This window comes from Lepidochelys kempii, chromosome 3 (assembly GCF_965140265.1).
Source record: "Lepidochelys kempii isolate rLepKem1 chromosome 3, rLepKem1.hap2, whole genome shotgun sequence".
In the NCBI taxonomy this organism is placed as follows: domain Eukaryota; kingdom Metazoa; phylum Chordata; order Testudines; family Cheloniidae; genus Lepidochelys; species Lepidochelys kempii.
In genome coordinates this window covers 121,070,094-121,087,957 of record NC_133258.1, presented here as the reverse complement: position 1 = coordinate 121,087,957, position 17,864 = coordinate 121,070,094, and the positions used below count along the sequence as shown (strand labels likewise).

At 41.6% G+C, this 17,864-nt stretch overlaps 1 protein-coding gene across 11 annotated transcripts in view; it reads right to left on the bottom strand.

Annotated features, from left to right (window-relative positions):
• LOC140909169 (solute carrier family 22 member 2-like) overlaps positions 1–17,864 on the bottom strand; it is a 33,592-nt gene that overhangs the window by 4,782 nt on the left and 10,946 nt on the right. For 3 of the 11 annotated variants that reach the window (XR_012158105.1, XR_012158106.1, XR_012158107.1), the window contains exons 3-11: positions 17,214–17,368; positions 14,395–14,563; positions 12,196–12,310; positions 11,449–11,555; positions 8,858–9,072; positions 8,255–8,363; positions 6,262–6,374; positions 4,977–5,076; positions 2,963–3,027 (exon numbers count right to left, since the gene is read on the bottom strand). Coding sequence is in view for 3 of the 11 variants with exons in the window: in XM_073337837.1 (XP_073193938.1) it covers positions 2,964–3,027; positions 4,977–5,076; positions 6,262–6,374; positions 8,255–8,363; positions 8,858–9,072; positions 11,449–11,555; positions 12,196–12,310; positions 14,395–14,563; positions 17,214–17,368 (1,147 nt within the window). In the remaining 8 variants the exon portion in view is untranslated. Of the gene's footprint in view, positions 1–334; positions 3,028–4,192; positions 4,369–4,976; positions 5,077–6,261; positions 6,375–8,254; positions 8,364–8,391; positions 8,445–8,857; positions 9,073–11,448; positions 11,556–12,195; positions 12,311–14,394; positions 14,564–17,213; positions 17,369–17,864 lie in introns of those variants that run through there. The other 8 variants (XR_012158111.1, XR_012158110.1, XR_012158108.1 and 5 more) reach the window with 7 other exon arrangements.

Here is a 17,864-nt window from a genome sequence, read left to right as displayed (position 1 = left end):
TGAGGTCTTTTTTAGGAGTGGTGGGTGAAATTCTGTGGCCTGCATTGTGCAGGAGGTCAGACTAGATGATCATAATGGTCCCTTCTGGCCTAAATATCTATGAATCTTTTATTGGACCCACTCCTGTTCATGAGAGAGACAAGCTTTCAAGCTTACACAGAGCTCTTCTTCAGGTCTGTCAGAGCTCTGTGTAAGCTTAAAAGCTTGTCTTTCTCACCAACAGAAGCTGGTCCAGTAAAAGATATTACCTCACCCACTTTGTCTCTCTAATATTCTGGGACCACCATGGCTACAACTACACTATATACCCTGACATATACACTTCAATGTTCTGCACACCGCTGGCCCGGTTCTTCTCAAAGCTCCAATGTAATCAACATATCTGCAACAGGATCCTAGTTCCAAGCGTAACTAAAGAAGAGGGCGTTGAATTCATTGTTTACTTAAAGGGGAATTTCAGATGGTTTAAGTCACATTCCAAAATGCCACAAAAGAAACCCACTGAATTCTTAGTGAGAGCTGTCATTTTTGTCACAATCCAGCCTGGACTGGAAGGGCTTGCTGGGAAAGCAACGCTGCAGATAAAGCAATTTGTAACTGAGACAGGTTTTGTATTGCATGCAATTACAGATATTGACTTTCCACATTCGAAAGGGAGATGTATTATTTGGGTGGGTGTGAGCACAGAACTACAGGAAATGCTTTTGCCTTCACACTCATGAAATTGTCACTGGAAGTAAATACCCTTAGAACTGCTAGGTAACCCCCAAGAAGTTAGGCATGCCAAACCTGTACTATGCAGCTTTTATTACAACACAACTGTAGTTACAGACATTCAAATACAAGACAGAATTTCTACATTTGGTCTTCGCAATCAGTGATTTATTCCTCTCAGACTCAACTGTCCTCATTGCGTGTCTTTTCCATTTTGTTTGCTGCACACAGCTTTTCTACGTATGCTCATTAGATAAACTAGAAAACTTCTGTGCTCTTTAATAAACTAGAAAACTTCTGGGTTACAAGGTTTGTTAGGTTGGTGGCATGGTATCTCCTGGATGGACTCATAACTCAAAATTAATTGCAGTTCAGTCAAATCTAAACCAAGAACAAGCTCATTGTACTGCATCGATTGCCAACTCCTCTGGGACAAGGTTACACCACAAATTCCATCAGGCCCAGAAGGAGTTTAGCAGGAATCTTCAGGCACAGCTGCAAGCTCTTCTCACCTGGACTGTTATTAATTGTTTAGTGCCAGCAGTGTGCTTGGCTCTCTACAAGATTCAAAACGAAAACCATCCCTGCCCCCAAAGTGCTTGGAATCTAAGACAGACTCTGTGATGATGGGACACACTGGAGAGGGGTCTGAATGATTCACTTCTAGTGACTATCGGAGAAGGCAGTTGCTGTGCAGATGGAATGAGAAGGAAAAACTATGAATAAGGAGTGACCAACAGGGGGACTAGAATGGGAAGAGGAAATGAATGGGGGCTTCCAAAGGGATGTAGTGAGAGTTGAGACCAGAAATCTAAACTGGACTGGAGTTGTGGGGGCCTTGGATAGTGGTTAGTCAATGGCCTCAGTGCAGTTAGAAATCTCCATTCTCTCAAAGCCAGCAGTTACCTCAGGATTATCTTTAGTACCTGCCACCTTGGAGCAAACCACACACCTGATTGAGTAAAGTGCCTCAGAAACCATCACCACCAGTCATCTTTCCAACACCAAACTGGTTGGCAACAGACCTGTAGCAGTCTGCGGTAGCCAGCTTCCAGATGATTATAGCAACCTGCTTCTGGACCAGCAAGGGTGCCCTCATCTACACTGGAGGGTAGGAGCAAGCCAGACCTACTGCTGGTCATTCCAGGTCTGCATAAAGATGTGATCCCACTAGGCTGTGCTTGTGGCCCTGTCTCAAAAGCACCAGTATACGTAGCTATGCTGATTGTACTGAGGAGCATTTGCCACTGCAGGTCTGCCAAGCCAGGGTACTTTTCTTCCTCTGCCTGCTCCTGCTCCATCATGAAATCCATCAGGTACCTTTGGTGGGTCAGAAAACACCACTGAAATATCCACTAGCACCTCACGGAAGCTCTGCCCGTTTCCTGACACAGGAACGAAGGCAAAAGGAGAAGCTTGTCAAAAGCCACCTCCTCCATCTTGCTGACTCCAGTAGCTAGGAGCACAAAGATCAAAATGACTGCTGGGCTGGCTGCGTTGATGAGCTGTTTAAACTTTCTGTAGCATGCAGGGTAGGCAGTAAAGTTTGCCCACAGTGCATCATAGGCAAAGGACGAGAGCGGCCACATTTCAGGAGGGCGCTAGGGACTTTGGGATATGGTTGTTTGACTTGGGTCAGCGTGCTGCAGTGTTCATGCCAGAGCCCAGGTTCAACCCCAGAAAAATCTTAATGTAGGATTAATAATCAACCAGTGTTGACATTCAAGCCCAGAGTTCTCTAACATGGGTCAGCTGACTCAAGTTCTACTAACCCTGTGGTTTCATTGCAGCGTAGAAATACCCTAAAGTAATCTCTGTATTAATAAATATTCAGATACTACAGGGATGATGGCAGTGCAAGTATCTGAATAGATGTGTGTAGTCTATGTGATTAGCAACCAAGTTCCAAACTACTGTCCTAAAATGTAAATACACCATAATATGGTAAGAGGGAAGAAGGTACTTGGTAGCTTGCTGTGCCTTTTGGACAATGAAGCAGAAAAAAATCTTAAGTATGTGGAACCAGGGATTAGAGGTGCATAAAAGGAAGCAAGGTTCTACAGTGTGTGTTATTTACAAACTCTTTTTGTATTATTGTGCCAAAGACAGATCACATTTGGAGTGTGCAATAGGGTGACCAGATGTCCCGATTTTATAGGGATAGTCCCGATTTTTGGGTCTTTTTCTTATATAGGCTCCTGTTACCCCCCACCCCTGTGCCAACTTTTCACATTTGCTGTCTAGTCACCCTAGTGTGCAACTTCCTGTGTTTGCACGTGGAGGTAGATAATTTTCTCCCGAGGATTTTCTTGCCTAAAAAGATGAAGCAAAAACAAAAAGGGAATCAGAACAATGATGAAGTGAGAAAAGAGCATGCAATATCCAGAAACAAAGAATAACCAGGAACACAGAACACTAGTGACCAGCTAAATAAAATGGTAACATTTTCAGAACATCTTCATCCCATTTTCAAAAGTGATTTAGGCACTTTGGAGTAAGACTAATTGGAATTAGGCTCTTAAGTGCCTACGTCACTTTTGAAAATGGGTCTTATGCTCCTAAATTGCTTAGACACTTGAAAATTTTACCCAACAGCCAATATGCTAATTCAACTTCAACATCAGTTTGTAATTCACTTGGGATGAGTATCCTGCAGTTTTTTTGTTCTTGTTATTATATGATCAAGCACATACTACCAACTGTTGACTTAATGCTTTAACTAAAGGTACACAAGCATAAGCTTAACTTTTAGCCTGTGTGTAGCCCCATCGATTGCAATGTGACTACTCATGTACTTAACATTAGGCATGTGCTTAGGTAATTTGCTAAGGTACTTTGACTATCTGAAGAGACATATTCAGCAATAACATAGCGCATTGCATAGCTTATAGGCTAAACTGCAGATATAGTTTTACCACATACTATTTGTTACTTCATATAGGTGTCATATATAGTAAATTTAATTGGATTCTTAAGATGTCATCATGGGTTCAAAGGTCATCTAACCTCATATGCACTTCTGGTCACTGACTTCTGACTTTGTGAAAATGAGCTGTCTATTCCCAAAGACCTGATGTTTGCTATCCCTCTCAACAAACATTGACATCACTGCACTCGGTGTCTGATAACAAGGACTCATCTTTTTTTATTCTATAGGGGGGAAAGAAAAACCTCCCCCCACCTACCCAAACAGCATTTGGTCAGTCAGTCATACAATGAGTCTGAGAGGCTGATGTTGCTATCCAAAGTCCAACTAATGGCCTACAGTTGTTCTTCTCAGTTTCCGGGCAACTAGTTTTCCCAGTGCAACAAACTGAAGCCGGAAGGTTCCTAAATTAACAAGCTGTGCTCTGGAGGCAGAGAAGGTAGCCAGCCAACCCAAAAATAGCTCTGGGCAGGAAAAGGTTTTGAGTAAAACTATCAGAGTCACAATCTGCTTACTCATTTCCCCCTACTATACCCTGTGCCAGACCCATACCTGACAACATCCTTCCCCTGGCATGTCAGCATAACTATGCTAGTCAGCAAATTCAAGGGCTAGAGTCATGGCTCCCACTCCCTACTCCATCCCGTCCACTTGCACCAGGTTGGGATGCAACATCCCCACGGAGGCTGCTTTCCTTCCTGTTCTGCTACCCATGATCAGGGTAGCCACTGCAAGGCAATGAGAGGGTACATAATGCAAATTCCAGGTCACAATATTGCCATCAGACATATGTAGATAGATCACACTATTTTAATATTTACAGTATTTATGAACATCAGATATTGGTAGAACTATTATATAAATTCTTATATTTAATAAGAAATTATCAGAAGCAGCATGGAGTTTTCTTTTGGAGAACACAATGTCTATCTACCTGTTTTTCTTCTCAGTCCTAAGAAAAATCACCATTGGAATAAAAGTGCAAAATAATAATTTCACGGGATTTTGTGGTGTGTTGGGAGGAGGGACAGGATGTATGCACCTGCTGGAGATGTCAAAATTGAACATTTTTCATAAAGCCATTAAACACCAGGGATCCAGTGGTCACCATTATACACTACAGTTACCTTCTGAATGCAAAATGAGCTTTGCCATTGTCTACATAGCATTCGTATCCCTAGAACTCAGAAGTATACTGCAGTAACTATGCCACAGATACCATGATGATTTCAATGACAACCACTGGATGTACATTTACATTGTAGCTTTTTCTGTTAGTCTTTTCTTTTTCGAAACATGAACAGCTCCAACAATCTGAATGTGCCACCTGACTCACCTATGCAAGTTTTCTACATCTTCAATAGTCTCAGGTAATATTTTCCCTTTGGTTTCAGGCAGCAACACCACCAATCCACTAGCAATTAAACCAACCACAGCTTCAAATTAAACACACACGAGAAGACCAAGTTAGAACCCAACTCACATCATAGGATACATTTGATGCCATCTGGCTGCAATAATTGCTGAATTTAATTAAAACAACAAAGTTGGTAGAAGAGATTTTGTTTTTTAACATACAGAAATAAAGGGCCAAATTTTGCTCTATAGTGAATGTGCGCGCATGTGTGTATATATATGAGTATATAGAATTTTTTTTATCACAAGGCAGGTTCACAGCTTTTCAGGGGTCTCATTGCGGCATTACTGAGAATTATAGATAGTAAAGTTTAATTGTAAGCTATGTACTGTAATGGTATATATCAAGTTGGAAAGGCATGTTTGAGGAATTATAGTCTGTATATTTGTACGACATGAAATGTACTGGATTTCTCGGTCACCATGAGAACAAGATTTTAAAAATTACAGTTAATCTCTCACTCACTAAATTCCTGGTTACCAACTTTCATAAGCCCCATTCTAAAATGTATGTATTATTAAGTCCCTTGTAAATAATATAAATATGCTCTTTATTAAAAATAATGTATTGCCTTCAAAGACAGACTTCTAGCGATAACGCACTAGTCCAAAGACTTTGAGATTTTGCAGTACCTGGCCTGAAGTTTAGATTGACTAATCTCCAGGAAATTTCAGCCTGTTTTGAAGAAGGTTGCTTACTAGTCTATAGCCTATTTTAAAGATGATTACATGGCTGTCCAATCAAAAAAGAGAATATTGACAAGACTGAAGTATGCAACATCCTTAATAATCCATAAAATATATCCAACAGGCACCATTTGAAATGACAACATCTTGTCTCAACACAGAGACCAAACCACAGAAGTGAGAAAATGACTCTAATGAATACGGTCAACAAATTGACATGCGATCTGAATTTTGGTAAATTTCACAATCCTTTTCAACTTGTCAAAGCAACATTTGTTAGTTTGCAGCTTTTTTTTAAATAAAAAAGCACATAAGAAACCATAATATATATGGACGCGGACTCTGACTACATACACAACTCAGAAGTGAGCTATTAGTTTATTATGATTTGAAGGTTTTGTGAAGGGAAAAATATTCTCTCCTAGATTTGGAATCAGTTTCTCAGATTTGTTTGTCATAACTGAGGCATGGTTAATACACCTGAGGAACACTCCACAAGAAGGTAAGAAAATACTTACCAAAAACTACAAGTGGCAGCTCATGCCAGATCTCTGACAGCCTGTAGACAATGAATGGGGCTAGTATCCCACCAACATCACACAAGGAAGAACAGACCATTACACCAAGGTTCCTGATTGAACAGCAAAACAGTCATTGCATTATACTGGTCTGAAAAAGTTCTGTAGCTGGAACAGAATACATTCTGCCATAAAATTGTGATGATTAACTATTTGCATTACTGCAGTGACTCAAAGCCCAGGCATGAACCTGGACTCCATTGCACTAGACACTGTGCAAACAGAACAAACATCCCTGTCCCAAAGAGCTTACAATCTAAGCAGGAGACAACAGATGGGGAGTACAAGGAAACAATGAGACTATTGGTCAGTATGATAGGCTGTGGTTTCAGCAGCCTAACCATAATAAAATACCAAAATGGAATCATAAGTCCTGATTCTTTCCTGCCTTGCTCCTCATGAAGTCATTCACACCTGTGTAGCATAAGACTATAACCCTACCAAATAGCCATGGGAAGGTTTACACCTCTTTTGCATAAATGTGAGTAAGTGATTCCCTGAGATTCAGAGAACTTTCTACAGTTTCGTGTGAGCTCTTTCTGCCTTGTGCTGATTGGCTGGCTACACCAACCCTCGTCATCCCTCACTGTCTGCCTCAGTTTCACTCCACACCTGCCCCTCTTTACTCTCTTCCAATCTGTTCTGCCCTCCCTTCCCCACTTCCCTTCCCATTTAGCTGATTCCCCCCCCCCAAATAAAAATATCATGAAGTTACCCCTCCCACCCACCATTTTGATTCTCTCTGTTTAGATGGTAAACTTTTCAGGGCAGGTATCATCTACTACTCTGTTTGTACAGTGCCTAGCACACTGGGGCCCTACTCTTCACTGGCTCTTAAACACTACTGTAATAAACATGATTAATAATAAACTTCAAGGTAGTAGAGAATCAGGCTCAGAGTGTCCCATTAGAACCTGCCACCAGATAGAACAGAACTTTGAAAATATTAGCTACATTATTTTAAATAACTGTCAATGTAGGGAGATGTTCAAAGGTCTGCCTAATGTACACGTCCATAAAAAAAAAACAAAAAAAAACCTTCAGTAGCTTCCTAACTAGAGCTTATAGGCAGAATGATCTTTATACAGGTTTCAAATGAGCATATGGGAATCTAGCAGTTTCTACATAATATGGGCTAAATTTAGATTCTTTCAGGTTTTTGGGGGGGGGTTGTTTTTTTTTAAAAGGCGATGAATGCATGTACCTAAAATCCTCTTATAAAACTGCTATCCAAAGCCGGCGTTCATGGTAGATTAAGTTTCATAGAGTTTAAGGCCAGATGGGATCATTAGATCATCTACTCTGTATATCACTGGCTCTTAAATTTCATCCAGTTACCCCTGTACTGAGCCAAGTAACTTGTGTTTGGCTAAAGAATATCTCCAGAAATGCATCCAGTCTTGACTTAGAATAGAATTGAAGACTTCAAGAGATGGAAAATTCATCACTTCCCTTAAAGACCAAAAGGTGCCCCAATCCACCAACACATTGGGGCTTCCAAAATTTCAACCAGCCCAGATTCTTCCCAGTCCTCCTTAATTCAGCTCCCCCTCCTCAAATAAACTTTTATTCTACTTCCATCTTCCTGCTCTCCCAGACCCCTGACAGACTCTCCATTTCTCACCCATTCATTATTGTCTCTAGCCCCTTTCAACCTCTGGATTTGAAGGACAAGAATCTTGCTTTAATCCAGCTCTGCATGTTCCATTTGCAGTGCAATGTATAAGGAGAAGTTGCATGTTCTGTTCCTGCATTAACTTGTCTTTTATTCAATTTTCTACGTGATCCATTTGCATAATGTTCTTTAGACATCAATACATCTATAATTCTGGAGCATTTCTGTACTAATTGTTAAGTCAATATAAAATACAACGTATCTGTCAGTTTCAACAGCTGCCTTTCACATCATGCTGTCCCCAGACAATGCACTCACCTCAAAAACGTTGGGTACAGTTCAGTGTTTACAAAGCAAACCATTTCAATAGACATTGTAATTCCCATTCTCCCAATGCAACCTACAGTCACTTTTAGCCAGTGAATATCTGCAAAGGAAACAGTTATTTCACTTACAATGTTTTCTGGAGGCTTTTTGGGCCAACGGTCATTGGGTAGGATGAGGTTATCTAATGAAACAATGTTATTTTTAGTAGAATCCAATAATCCTGTATTACTTTAATTTTATTAGTTCGAAAGAACTGCTATTAATTGTATAAAGCAGCAGATTAAAACAGTTAGCACCACATGAGTTATTGTTAAATGTGATTTGCAAAGTTATGTACGGTACCCTATTTCCCCAAGATATTTCCTATTAATTCTGATGTCTGCAAAAATGTAGACTTTCATTTATTCCATCTCACTTCTGGGGTGTGGAGGGCTGGAGGTGTGAGAAAAGTCTCCAGCACCTGTCAGGTGCACAGCTACAATCCCAGACATGCTTTTGCAAACTTTCAAACCTAGACTATAGTGAGACAGATTAATGAGGTCCCCAAGAGGTAACACTGAGAAGGTAAACTACTGGAAACCTCTGACAACTCACCTTCGGGGATTAAAGCCATAATGAGACAGGCAGCGCCTGCCACCAAAGTTGCCACAGCCCAAGGATAGCGACGGCCAATGTGATTGATTGTGAGAATGATAATGATGGCAGCTGGAAATTCAACAAGGGCAGAATAGAAGAAATCCAGATACATGTCCCCACCAGCCATTGCCATGTGCATGATGAGCCCCTGGTACAGAAGAGCACTGGTCAACCTAGGCAGAGAACAGAGCCCAAGCTTCTTAAAAGATCTAGTCAAAGAACAGAGACCCGTTTCCTCTTGGAGTGCACATAAACAAACCTTCTGAACCACAATTAGGTCAACAAAACCAACTTCAGCTCTAATTTACTCAACAGTGTAGATGAAAGCCTGAGAGAAGAACAGTAGAGATTAATGCTGGAAAGCAGAAACTAGAGGTAGAGTTTACAGCCCATAAAATAATATGGTAGTTCAGGAACTGAGCATTGAATATAAAATCGGGTAGGAAATATCAATAGTATCATAGACTCAGGCTAAAAAAGCTTTCAGCCTACCCATACTTCTAGCTCTGAGTTACAATTATGGGCTTATGACCACTGAAGGAATAGTCCTTTGTCAAGTGCCCATTCTGCCCTCTGCATCCTCACCATCAGACATAATGGAGACTTAGATGGGCAGTTGGACAAGCAATGCGTTTTCTAAATAACTCCTTTTAACTGCTCAGACGGTTGAAAAAAGAGCTCTTAGTTAAGAGCAAATTGACCACGCAATTGGGGAGCGAGTTCAGAAGGTAGGCAAACTCCTCTAGTCAAATGCTTGTATTAACATTCTCATCTTGCCTCAAGAAATAAATTTACTTGTAATTGTTTCATATAAGGATGAGGCTAAGAGCTTGTCCACATGGCAAGTTACTGGATGGAGACCCAGGGTGTGAATCTACAGCACAACAGCTTGCCATGCAGTAACGTCCCACGGGAACTACTACAGTGCACTGAAAGGCCGGGAGCGTGGCTTAGTGCAAGTCTTTCACTGCACTGTAGCAGGGTCCACGTGACAAGTTACTGCATGGAAAGCTGGTGCACTGCAAGGTTGCGCCATAGTAGTGGCTTGCTGCACAGTAGCACACCACATAAACAAGCTCTAAGACTGGGAAATTCTGTCATGGCAACACGGATTTGTTGTAATCATCCATGGTGGCATATGGTTATTATTTGTGTCGTGGCAACACTGAGGTTGGTGCTGTCTTAGACACAGAATACACACAGTTCTTGCCCAGGGGAACTTGCAATCTAAGCAAATGACAAACACTCTGCTCCAGTTCTAGGGGTTAGATATGTGGTGCTATAACTTACGCACTGTTAGTTTGGCAGAAGTGTCTACAAAAGGAGAGAGTAAAAAAGGAGCAAACAAAAAGATGGCCTCTTCTACCCGGTTTTACACTTCTTCCTCCCCTTTGGTTGCTTTTGCTAATATAAACCCTGCCCACTCAATCACTGGTTGAACAAACTGGGTATAAGAACTAATGGCTCTATCACGGAGTGATTTCTTTACTGTACACAAGGCCAAAATGACTCCCCGTAGGCCTTGTCCAACCTCATTAATAGCACAGATTTCTGTTAGTGCAATTGGTACAAATTTCTGCTTGCTCTTGTCTCTGCTTAGGGGTCAGCACCAGCAGATCTACAGAGATTCCTAGAAGCTAATGGGTGACTATGAGCTATTCCTGAGTGCAGGCAAAGCCGACGGAGTCACTTTGGCTTTGTCTATACTAATCAGTATTGCAAATAGATTGCTTTACATCAATAATTCCACCATCAATTGAATGTGTCCACACCACGGCTGCTTTACATTGATTCAAGTGAGATGGCTCCTTCAGCCAGTGAACCTCAGTCCTCAGATGAGGGACCCCTCCCACATGGTATTCCTCAGTTACCTCCCACTTCACAGCAACCCCCTCCATCACACTGTCCCCAATATCTCCCTATTCCCTGGCTAACGTCAGGCCTGGGATAGGGAGACATTTCTGGGTATGGCAGATACTGTGGGGGGGTCACAATGAGGATGGGGGTGCAACTATCAGACCTGATATTGAGCCCGTTGTGCCAGTGCATTGCAGCCAACAGTTACTCAACTGATTGAGCCTGCACCAATTTAGGCTACCCCAGTTCTTACCCCTATCAAATTTTGGGGTAACTGATACCAGTTTTTGTCTCCTTACAGTTGACTGAAGCACTTGTCTACATAGATGTAACGTGCTCTTAAACTGATGGAGTGGGAAACAAGTTTAACTTCTCTATGTGTGGAGAAGTCCTCATGTGGCCCCATAATTCATCCATTGGTGACCAGACACATGAGGTCATCATGGCAATGGAGCGAAATTAAAACCACAGCTAAGAACTCTAGCTCATACTATTCCAATGATCTCCCCTGACAGGACTGAGAGTAACTGAGAAACCTCCCCAGCAGTACAAAGGAGGAAGAAAGTCTGGAGCATGAAAAAACTGAGTTCTGAGTGCAGGAAACAGGGGTAAGACAAAACTGGAACTTTAATGCTTTGTAATAAAAAGTAAGTCTTAAGATGACTTTAATCTTTTTTTTTTTTTTTTTTTACCAGTTGTACATCAAAATGAATGTGTGTTTCCGCATCTGAGGTGTCCTGACAAGGTCCATGAATGAAGGACTCAGCTTTTCCCCACCTTCCTCTTCAAGGTTAATATTCTACAGAAGAACCAGTGCATTGTTAATTAAGGGCTAAACCAGGTGACAGAAATTTATCATGTTAAACAGGAAGGGAGGTGATATATTGTAATATATATTAGACATGTTACTTAATACAATACATAAGAGCTTCCTGAGAAACGCACCACTCCATTGTGATTATTGCATGGAATATGGAGGAGAAGGATCACAATGATAACGAGGGAATTCTTTAACTTCACTTCAACAGTTTTAGTCATTCCTTATCTTTTTGATCTGGCGTTTCCTAAGTAATTTCTCCAGGATCTCAAGCGTAATTCTAAATAATTTCCTTTTTCTTTAGTCTTAGCTGAACAGGGTCATGAGTCAGCAGCATTGCAATGCAAAATGTTTCGGCTCTCGAATAAATAAGAACCTTGGCACAGCACTGACACCTGGAGTCTATTCCCGGCCTTGTTTCAAACCTCCTGCATGATCTGGGACAAGTCCGAATCTCTCCTTGCACCAGCTTCCTCATATGTACAATGGGGGATAATAGTTATCCAGCTGGGACTGTGTGGTTACCTTTGATATTTACCAGCATGTAGAATTCCTCAGGTGGAAAGCATTATAGAAAGAACTTTTATGTTGTTCACCTACAAGCATAAAACCTCAAGCCCACCTGAAAATGGGCAGGCAGCTTTTTCCCATTCTTTTTGGCAATATAGTTCACAATCTTCATGGCCTTGTCATTCTGCTTCTGAGATATCAGCCACCTTGGAGACTCAGGCAGACACCTGTAACACAAGCAAGCAGACGCTGCAATACAGAAAACAAAATGGTGCATCCACACTGAACCAAGGTTGTGGAGACAGTACTTCAGTTGAACACACACAGTGACACTACTTTCTGCTTTTCAAGAAAAGAACAGTTTGCCATGCTGCAAGATGAAGTTGGAGGAGGAGCCTTGGCAGTAGCTTGATTTTACTGGAGATGAACACACTCATGATAAAACAATATGAAAACCTTGCAATAAGAACATGTGTAACACTTGCCCAGTCAGTTTACTCCTCATGAGGAGCAATTTTCCAGCTACAGTAACTCCTTGCTTAACGTTGTAGTTATGTTACTGAAAAATGCTACTTTAAGGGAAATGATGTTAAGTGAATCCAATTTCCCCATAAGAAATAATGTAAATAGGGAAGGTTAGGTTCTAGGAAAATTTTTTCCTGGAACCTAGCCTCCCCTATTTACATCAGTGTGTGTGTGTGTGCACACACACACACACACAGTACAAGTTTTAAACAAACAATTTAGTACTGTGCACAGCAATGATGATTGTGAAGCTTGGCTGAGGGTGAAGTCAGAGGGTGGGATATTGCCCAGGGAATGCCTTACTGCTAAATGATGGACTAGCACTCGGCTGAGCCCTCAAGGGTTAACACACTGTTGTTAATGTAGCCTCACACTCTACAAGGCAGCACAAGTGGAGGGAGGAGAAACACAGCATGGCAGAGAGTCAGGCAGACACACAGCGTGCGTGCAAGAGAGAGACAGACACACAACGTGTGTGAGAGACGCACGTTGCCCCTTTAAATACGCTGACGCCACTCTAAGTACACTACCTTTTTAAGTAGATCAGCAAATTGAGACAGCAGCTGCTGCCAGCAAGCTCCCTCCTTCCTGAGCACTGTCGTGTTCCCCCCCCCCAAGTTTGTGGAAATGAGGTGCAGGAGTAGGGGGGTACACCCTGACATCAGCACCCCTCTTTCCCCTCCCCCACAGCAAGCAGGAGGCTCCCAGGAGCAGTTCCAAGGCAGAGGGCAGGAGCAGCACACGGCAGTGGGGGGAGGGACACCTGAACTGCTCAGCAATTGATTGCCTGCTGGGCGGCTGCCGCACAGGGAACTTAGGGGAGCTGATAGGGGGCTGCCGGCCCACCCAGGTTCCAACCCCCACCAGCTGGCTCCAATGGGCTGGTCTTCCTGAAAACAGTGGACAAAGCAGGCGGCTGCCAAACAACATTATAAGGGAGAATTGTGCAACTTTAAACAAGCATGTTCTCCAATTGATCAGCAACATAACAACGAAACCACGTTAACCGGGATGATGTTAAGTGAGGAGCTGCTGTACACCATCACCACACTCCACACACACCCGGCTAAAAGCACTGGAACTCTCACTCCATTTACTCATGTCAAATAAAATTCACAAAAATAGACAAAGGAAGAAAACAAAACTCTATCCCCCCCTAATCCCCACGCCGGGCAGACAACTCTTCATGACTCAAGTGCTCATAAAAAGAAAAGAGTGAAACCAAAAAGATACAAGTTAATTATTTTAAACAATAAATCAAAATGATCTACTAAAAAGGAACCTATATTACTTTTGGTTGTGCCACAAAATATAGTGTCATTTTAAAAAAATTGTGTGCAACAAACCACTTTAAATAAAAATACTTCACCATTGGACAATGATCACTAATTAACCACCATTTCAAGGTGATGTCAGTCAAATTATGGTCCTAAATTATGTAATAATTTCCCTTTAAACAAATGTTCAATTGATGCATATATAAAATTCAGTTCTGTGTGTCAAATTATTTTACATTCAATTTTTAAAAAAAAAATCCATTAACAGCATAACGCAACAGAAGTTTGATTCCTAAGAATAATTAGATAAAATGTGCATGCTCTGATACAACCAAGGATTGAACATTAAAGAAGCCTATTCCCACTCTTTATTGGTGTAGATCTGCAGTTAACCAGAGTAATGTGCATGTAAGCAGTATACAACATTCTCCTACAGCTCTTTAGCATCTCTCTTGGATGAAGGGAAATTGCATTTTAAATCTTCTGCTGAGGTATATGAAAGTCCTTACCAGTAATAGAACAAGAGGAGGAAGCACGGTAGAGTAACAGCAAGCTGCAGCCATCTCCAGTGTGGAATAGCGTAAGCAACACCATCAAGGAAGAGGAGTCCAACTGTAAAGGCTACTTGATAGAGAATTCCCACAGTCTTCCTATGGCTTGGGCCAACAACTTCTGTGACTGAAATGTATATGATATAAGTGACTGCTCAAAAACAGAAGGAAAACTGATGGGTCATTTTAGAGATGGAAGAACCAAGAAACCCTACTCCAGAAACAAGAGGTTTCAAGCATTTTGGGAGGTGTAGGTTTCTTTTCAGGGATTCTGGAGGCAAACACTAATTCTCTGAACAATGTTTCTTAAAAATTCTAGATTTTTGCATAAAATCTCATCACAAATCCTTTGTTACTTGCAGACCAAGCTTAATTTGCTTATGAAAATTTATTTTTATTAGATCATTGAGGTCAGTACCTATGTTCTTATTCCAGACTGTACTGTGCTTAAATCCTATTCTCTGTTATGGCATTCCATGCTTAAGGAAACGCTATCACCAAAATTTACATCTGGGATATTTTACTGTACAATACAACACTATCCTAAATAAAGTTCCAATCATGTATAACTGAAGGATCATATTGTGCCAGGAGGTAATAATCCTTTGTTGTACGACTGATGTGAAGTGGAGGGGGCAGTTGTTCCAGTAGCGGATGTAATACTCAAATCACTAGTATATATATATATATATATTGTGTGTGTGTGTGTGTGTGTGTATGTATATAGAGAGAGAGAGAGAGAGAGAGAGAGGGAGGCACAGAATGGACTGGTTGTTACATTAGGTTTTCTTCATCTCAAACTTCTGGATAGCTACATTAGCTAGATGTTTCTGCTACAATGTTTAGCAGTATAATCGTTTAAAATGTTGGCATTTCAGTTTTGTCACCTTCAGAGTTAACACTCCACTGAGGTGAATGAGGCAGTTCGCACCACTCACAGCTATTGTTTTAAAACTGTCCACTTTACAGATTCAGGAAGACATGCAATGCTAAGCCATGTAGCATTTGGAAGATTTTCTTTGCAACTGTAAAGGAGAAACACTTATATTTTAAGAACAAAACCTAAATTCTGCAACACCTAAGGGATCCCTAATGGCACCTTGGGCAACAGCGAACTATATTTAACCGACCATAAAAACAAAAAACAAAACAAAAAAAAAACTAATGCTGGATCAGTGTAAAGTGACATAATCAGAGTGACACTGTCACTATTTGAGCAGTGCTGGATTAACACATAGGCAAATGAGGCATATGCCCAGAGCCCAAATTTGGGGAGGAGGTGATGGGTTTTTTTTAACCAATGCAGATTTTTGCACAAACTAAAAAAAACTTCACTGGGCAGGTCTACACTACCACTAAAGGTTTCAGAGTAGCAGCTGTGTTAGTCTGCATCCACAAAAAGAAAAGGAGTACTTGTGGCACCTTAGAAACTAACAAATGTATCTGAGCATAAGCTTTCATGAGTTACAGCTCACTTCATCGGATGCATAAAGTGGAAAATACAGTGGGGAGATTTTATATACACAGAGAACATGAAACCATGGGTGTTACCATACAGACTGTAACAAGAATGATCAGGAAAGGTGAGCTATTACCAGCAGGAGAGCGGGGAGGGGGACAGGGAGGGGGACACACGACTGCTAAAGTCAATCTAACTTACGTCACTCAGGAGTGTGAAAAAGATACCCCCCTGAGCGACGCAAGTTATATCGACCTAAGGGCTGTCTACACTGGTGCTATGTTGGCAGGAGACGCTCTCCCACTGACATAGCTTCCGCCTCTCACAGAGGTGGAGTAATTATGCCGCCAGAAGAACGCTCTCCTGTTGGAATACAGCGTCTTCCCCAGATGCACTACTGCTACACTGATCCAGCTGCACTGATGTAGCTCTTCTAGTGTCAATCTGGCCACTCATTTGAGTGGATGGCATTGCAACCTGGTGCATGGGATTGCAGCACTGCTCAGGTTTGACCTATCCACCCCCGTCCTGGTGACTAGTGCCACAAGCAGCAGCAGAACAAGCAGCCAGTCCAGCAGATCCACAGCATGGCCAGCCTGGCCATGGTGAGTGTACCTTACGACTGTTTGCTGTGATTCACATTAGAAATTGGGGCCCAGGAAGTGTACGTTTGCCTAGGACCCAGAGATGGGTTAATCTGGCTCTGCATGTGATCTCTTTATTGCCTTCCCACCGTCATCCTTCAAATGAGCATGTAATATCAAAGAGCACCAAAACAACTTCTGCCTTTTTCTTGGTAGGTATCTACTGTACTTGAGTTATTGTTTAAGATGTAAAGCCTGAGTTTGCCGTTTACTGCTCCCTTATGTATAAAGATTCCTCAAAGTTGTTTGTTTCCTCTGCTTGTTTCTTTACAGTCCTCCCTCATCACCTCCTCCCTTCAATCTGTTTAGAGAGCACTGGAGCCTAAATACTGATGTCACACCAAGATGCTGCACCCTTCCCTCTTTTGCATACTGGGGAATGGGAGGCTGAGCTCTGGGGTAAGTGGGACTGCATTTCAGGTAACAGCCTCATTTGACACCACTATTCTGATCTTCCAAAGACATCGGAATCTGAGGGAAGAAAAACTGATCTCTCTAAAGTAAACTGATAAGCAAGGGGAAAAGCAATCTCTGAGCAAGTCATATATATTCACTTTCAAAAAGCAGCAAAGGGCCCCTTTCTGCTTTCCAGTTCACATTTAGTCCAATGAATTGCCAGTTTTCCCTTCATGTCCCGTTACCAATATTACTCCCAGGGAAAGCACCAGTCTTACTCAGGATGTAGCCTGCTGTCCAGCTACCCTTGCTGACCAGTCCTTGTAGGAAGCGAAAGATCACCATCCAAAGGTAGCTTGGCGCAAAGGCCACAAGAACTCCAGAGATAGCACTTACAAGGATTGTCACTACAAGGCAAAGTTTACGGCCAAATCTGCATGGGAAAAGAATTACATTTATGAGATCAAAATTCAGACACACACTGAAGTAAACTGTTAAAAACTTCATGTAGCATTTAGAAAATCCAAACATTTGTCTATTGGAGGGATAGACATTAATATTATAAAACTACATTTTTCTGGTGTTAATGGGGGCCTAGTGCTCACCTATCATTTGGGTTAACTTCTCCATCGCTTTGTAATTCCATAAATGCTTTTGAGCAGTTTGGATGAAACCAAGTATCCCAAATGATAGGTGAGCAATAGGCCCACATTAATACGAACAGACCATAAAGGTATTCCTTCCTGTCTATTTTTGGAATTACAGTCTGTGTTGTTAAGTATGGAGGAAAGATACCTGAGAATGAATATAATTACTCTGCAGTTTCTTTTGAAGTACCTATGTAATGTGAGGATTAGGAGTAACTAATTTACATACAAAGGGCCTGTCATAAATATAAAGGGAAGGGTAACCACCTTTCTGTATACAGT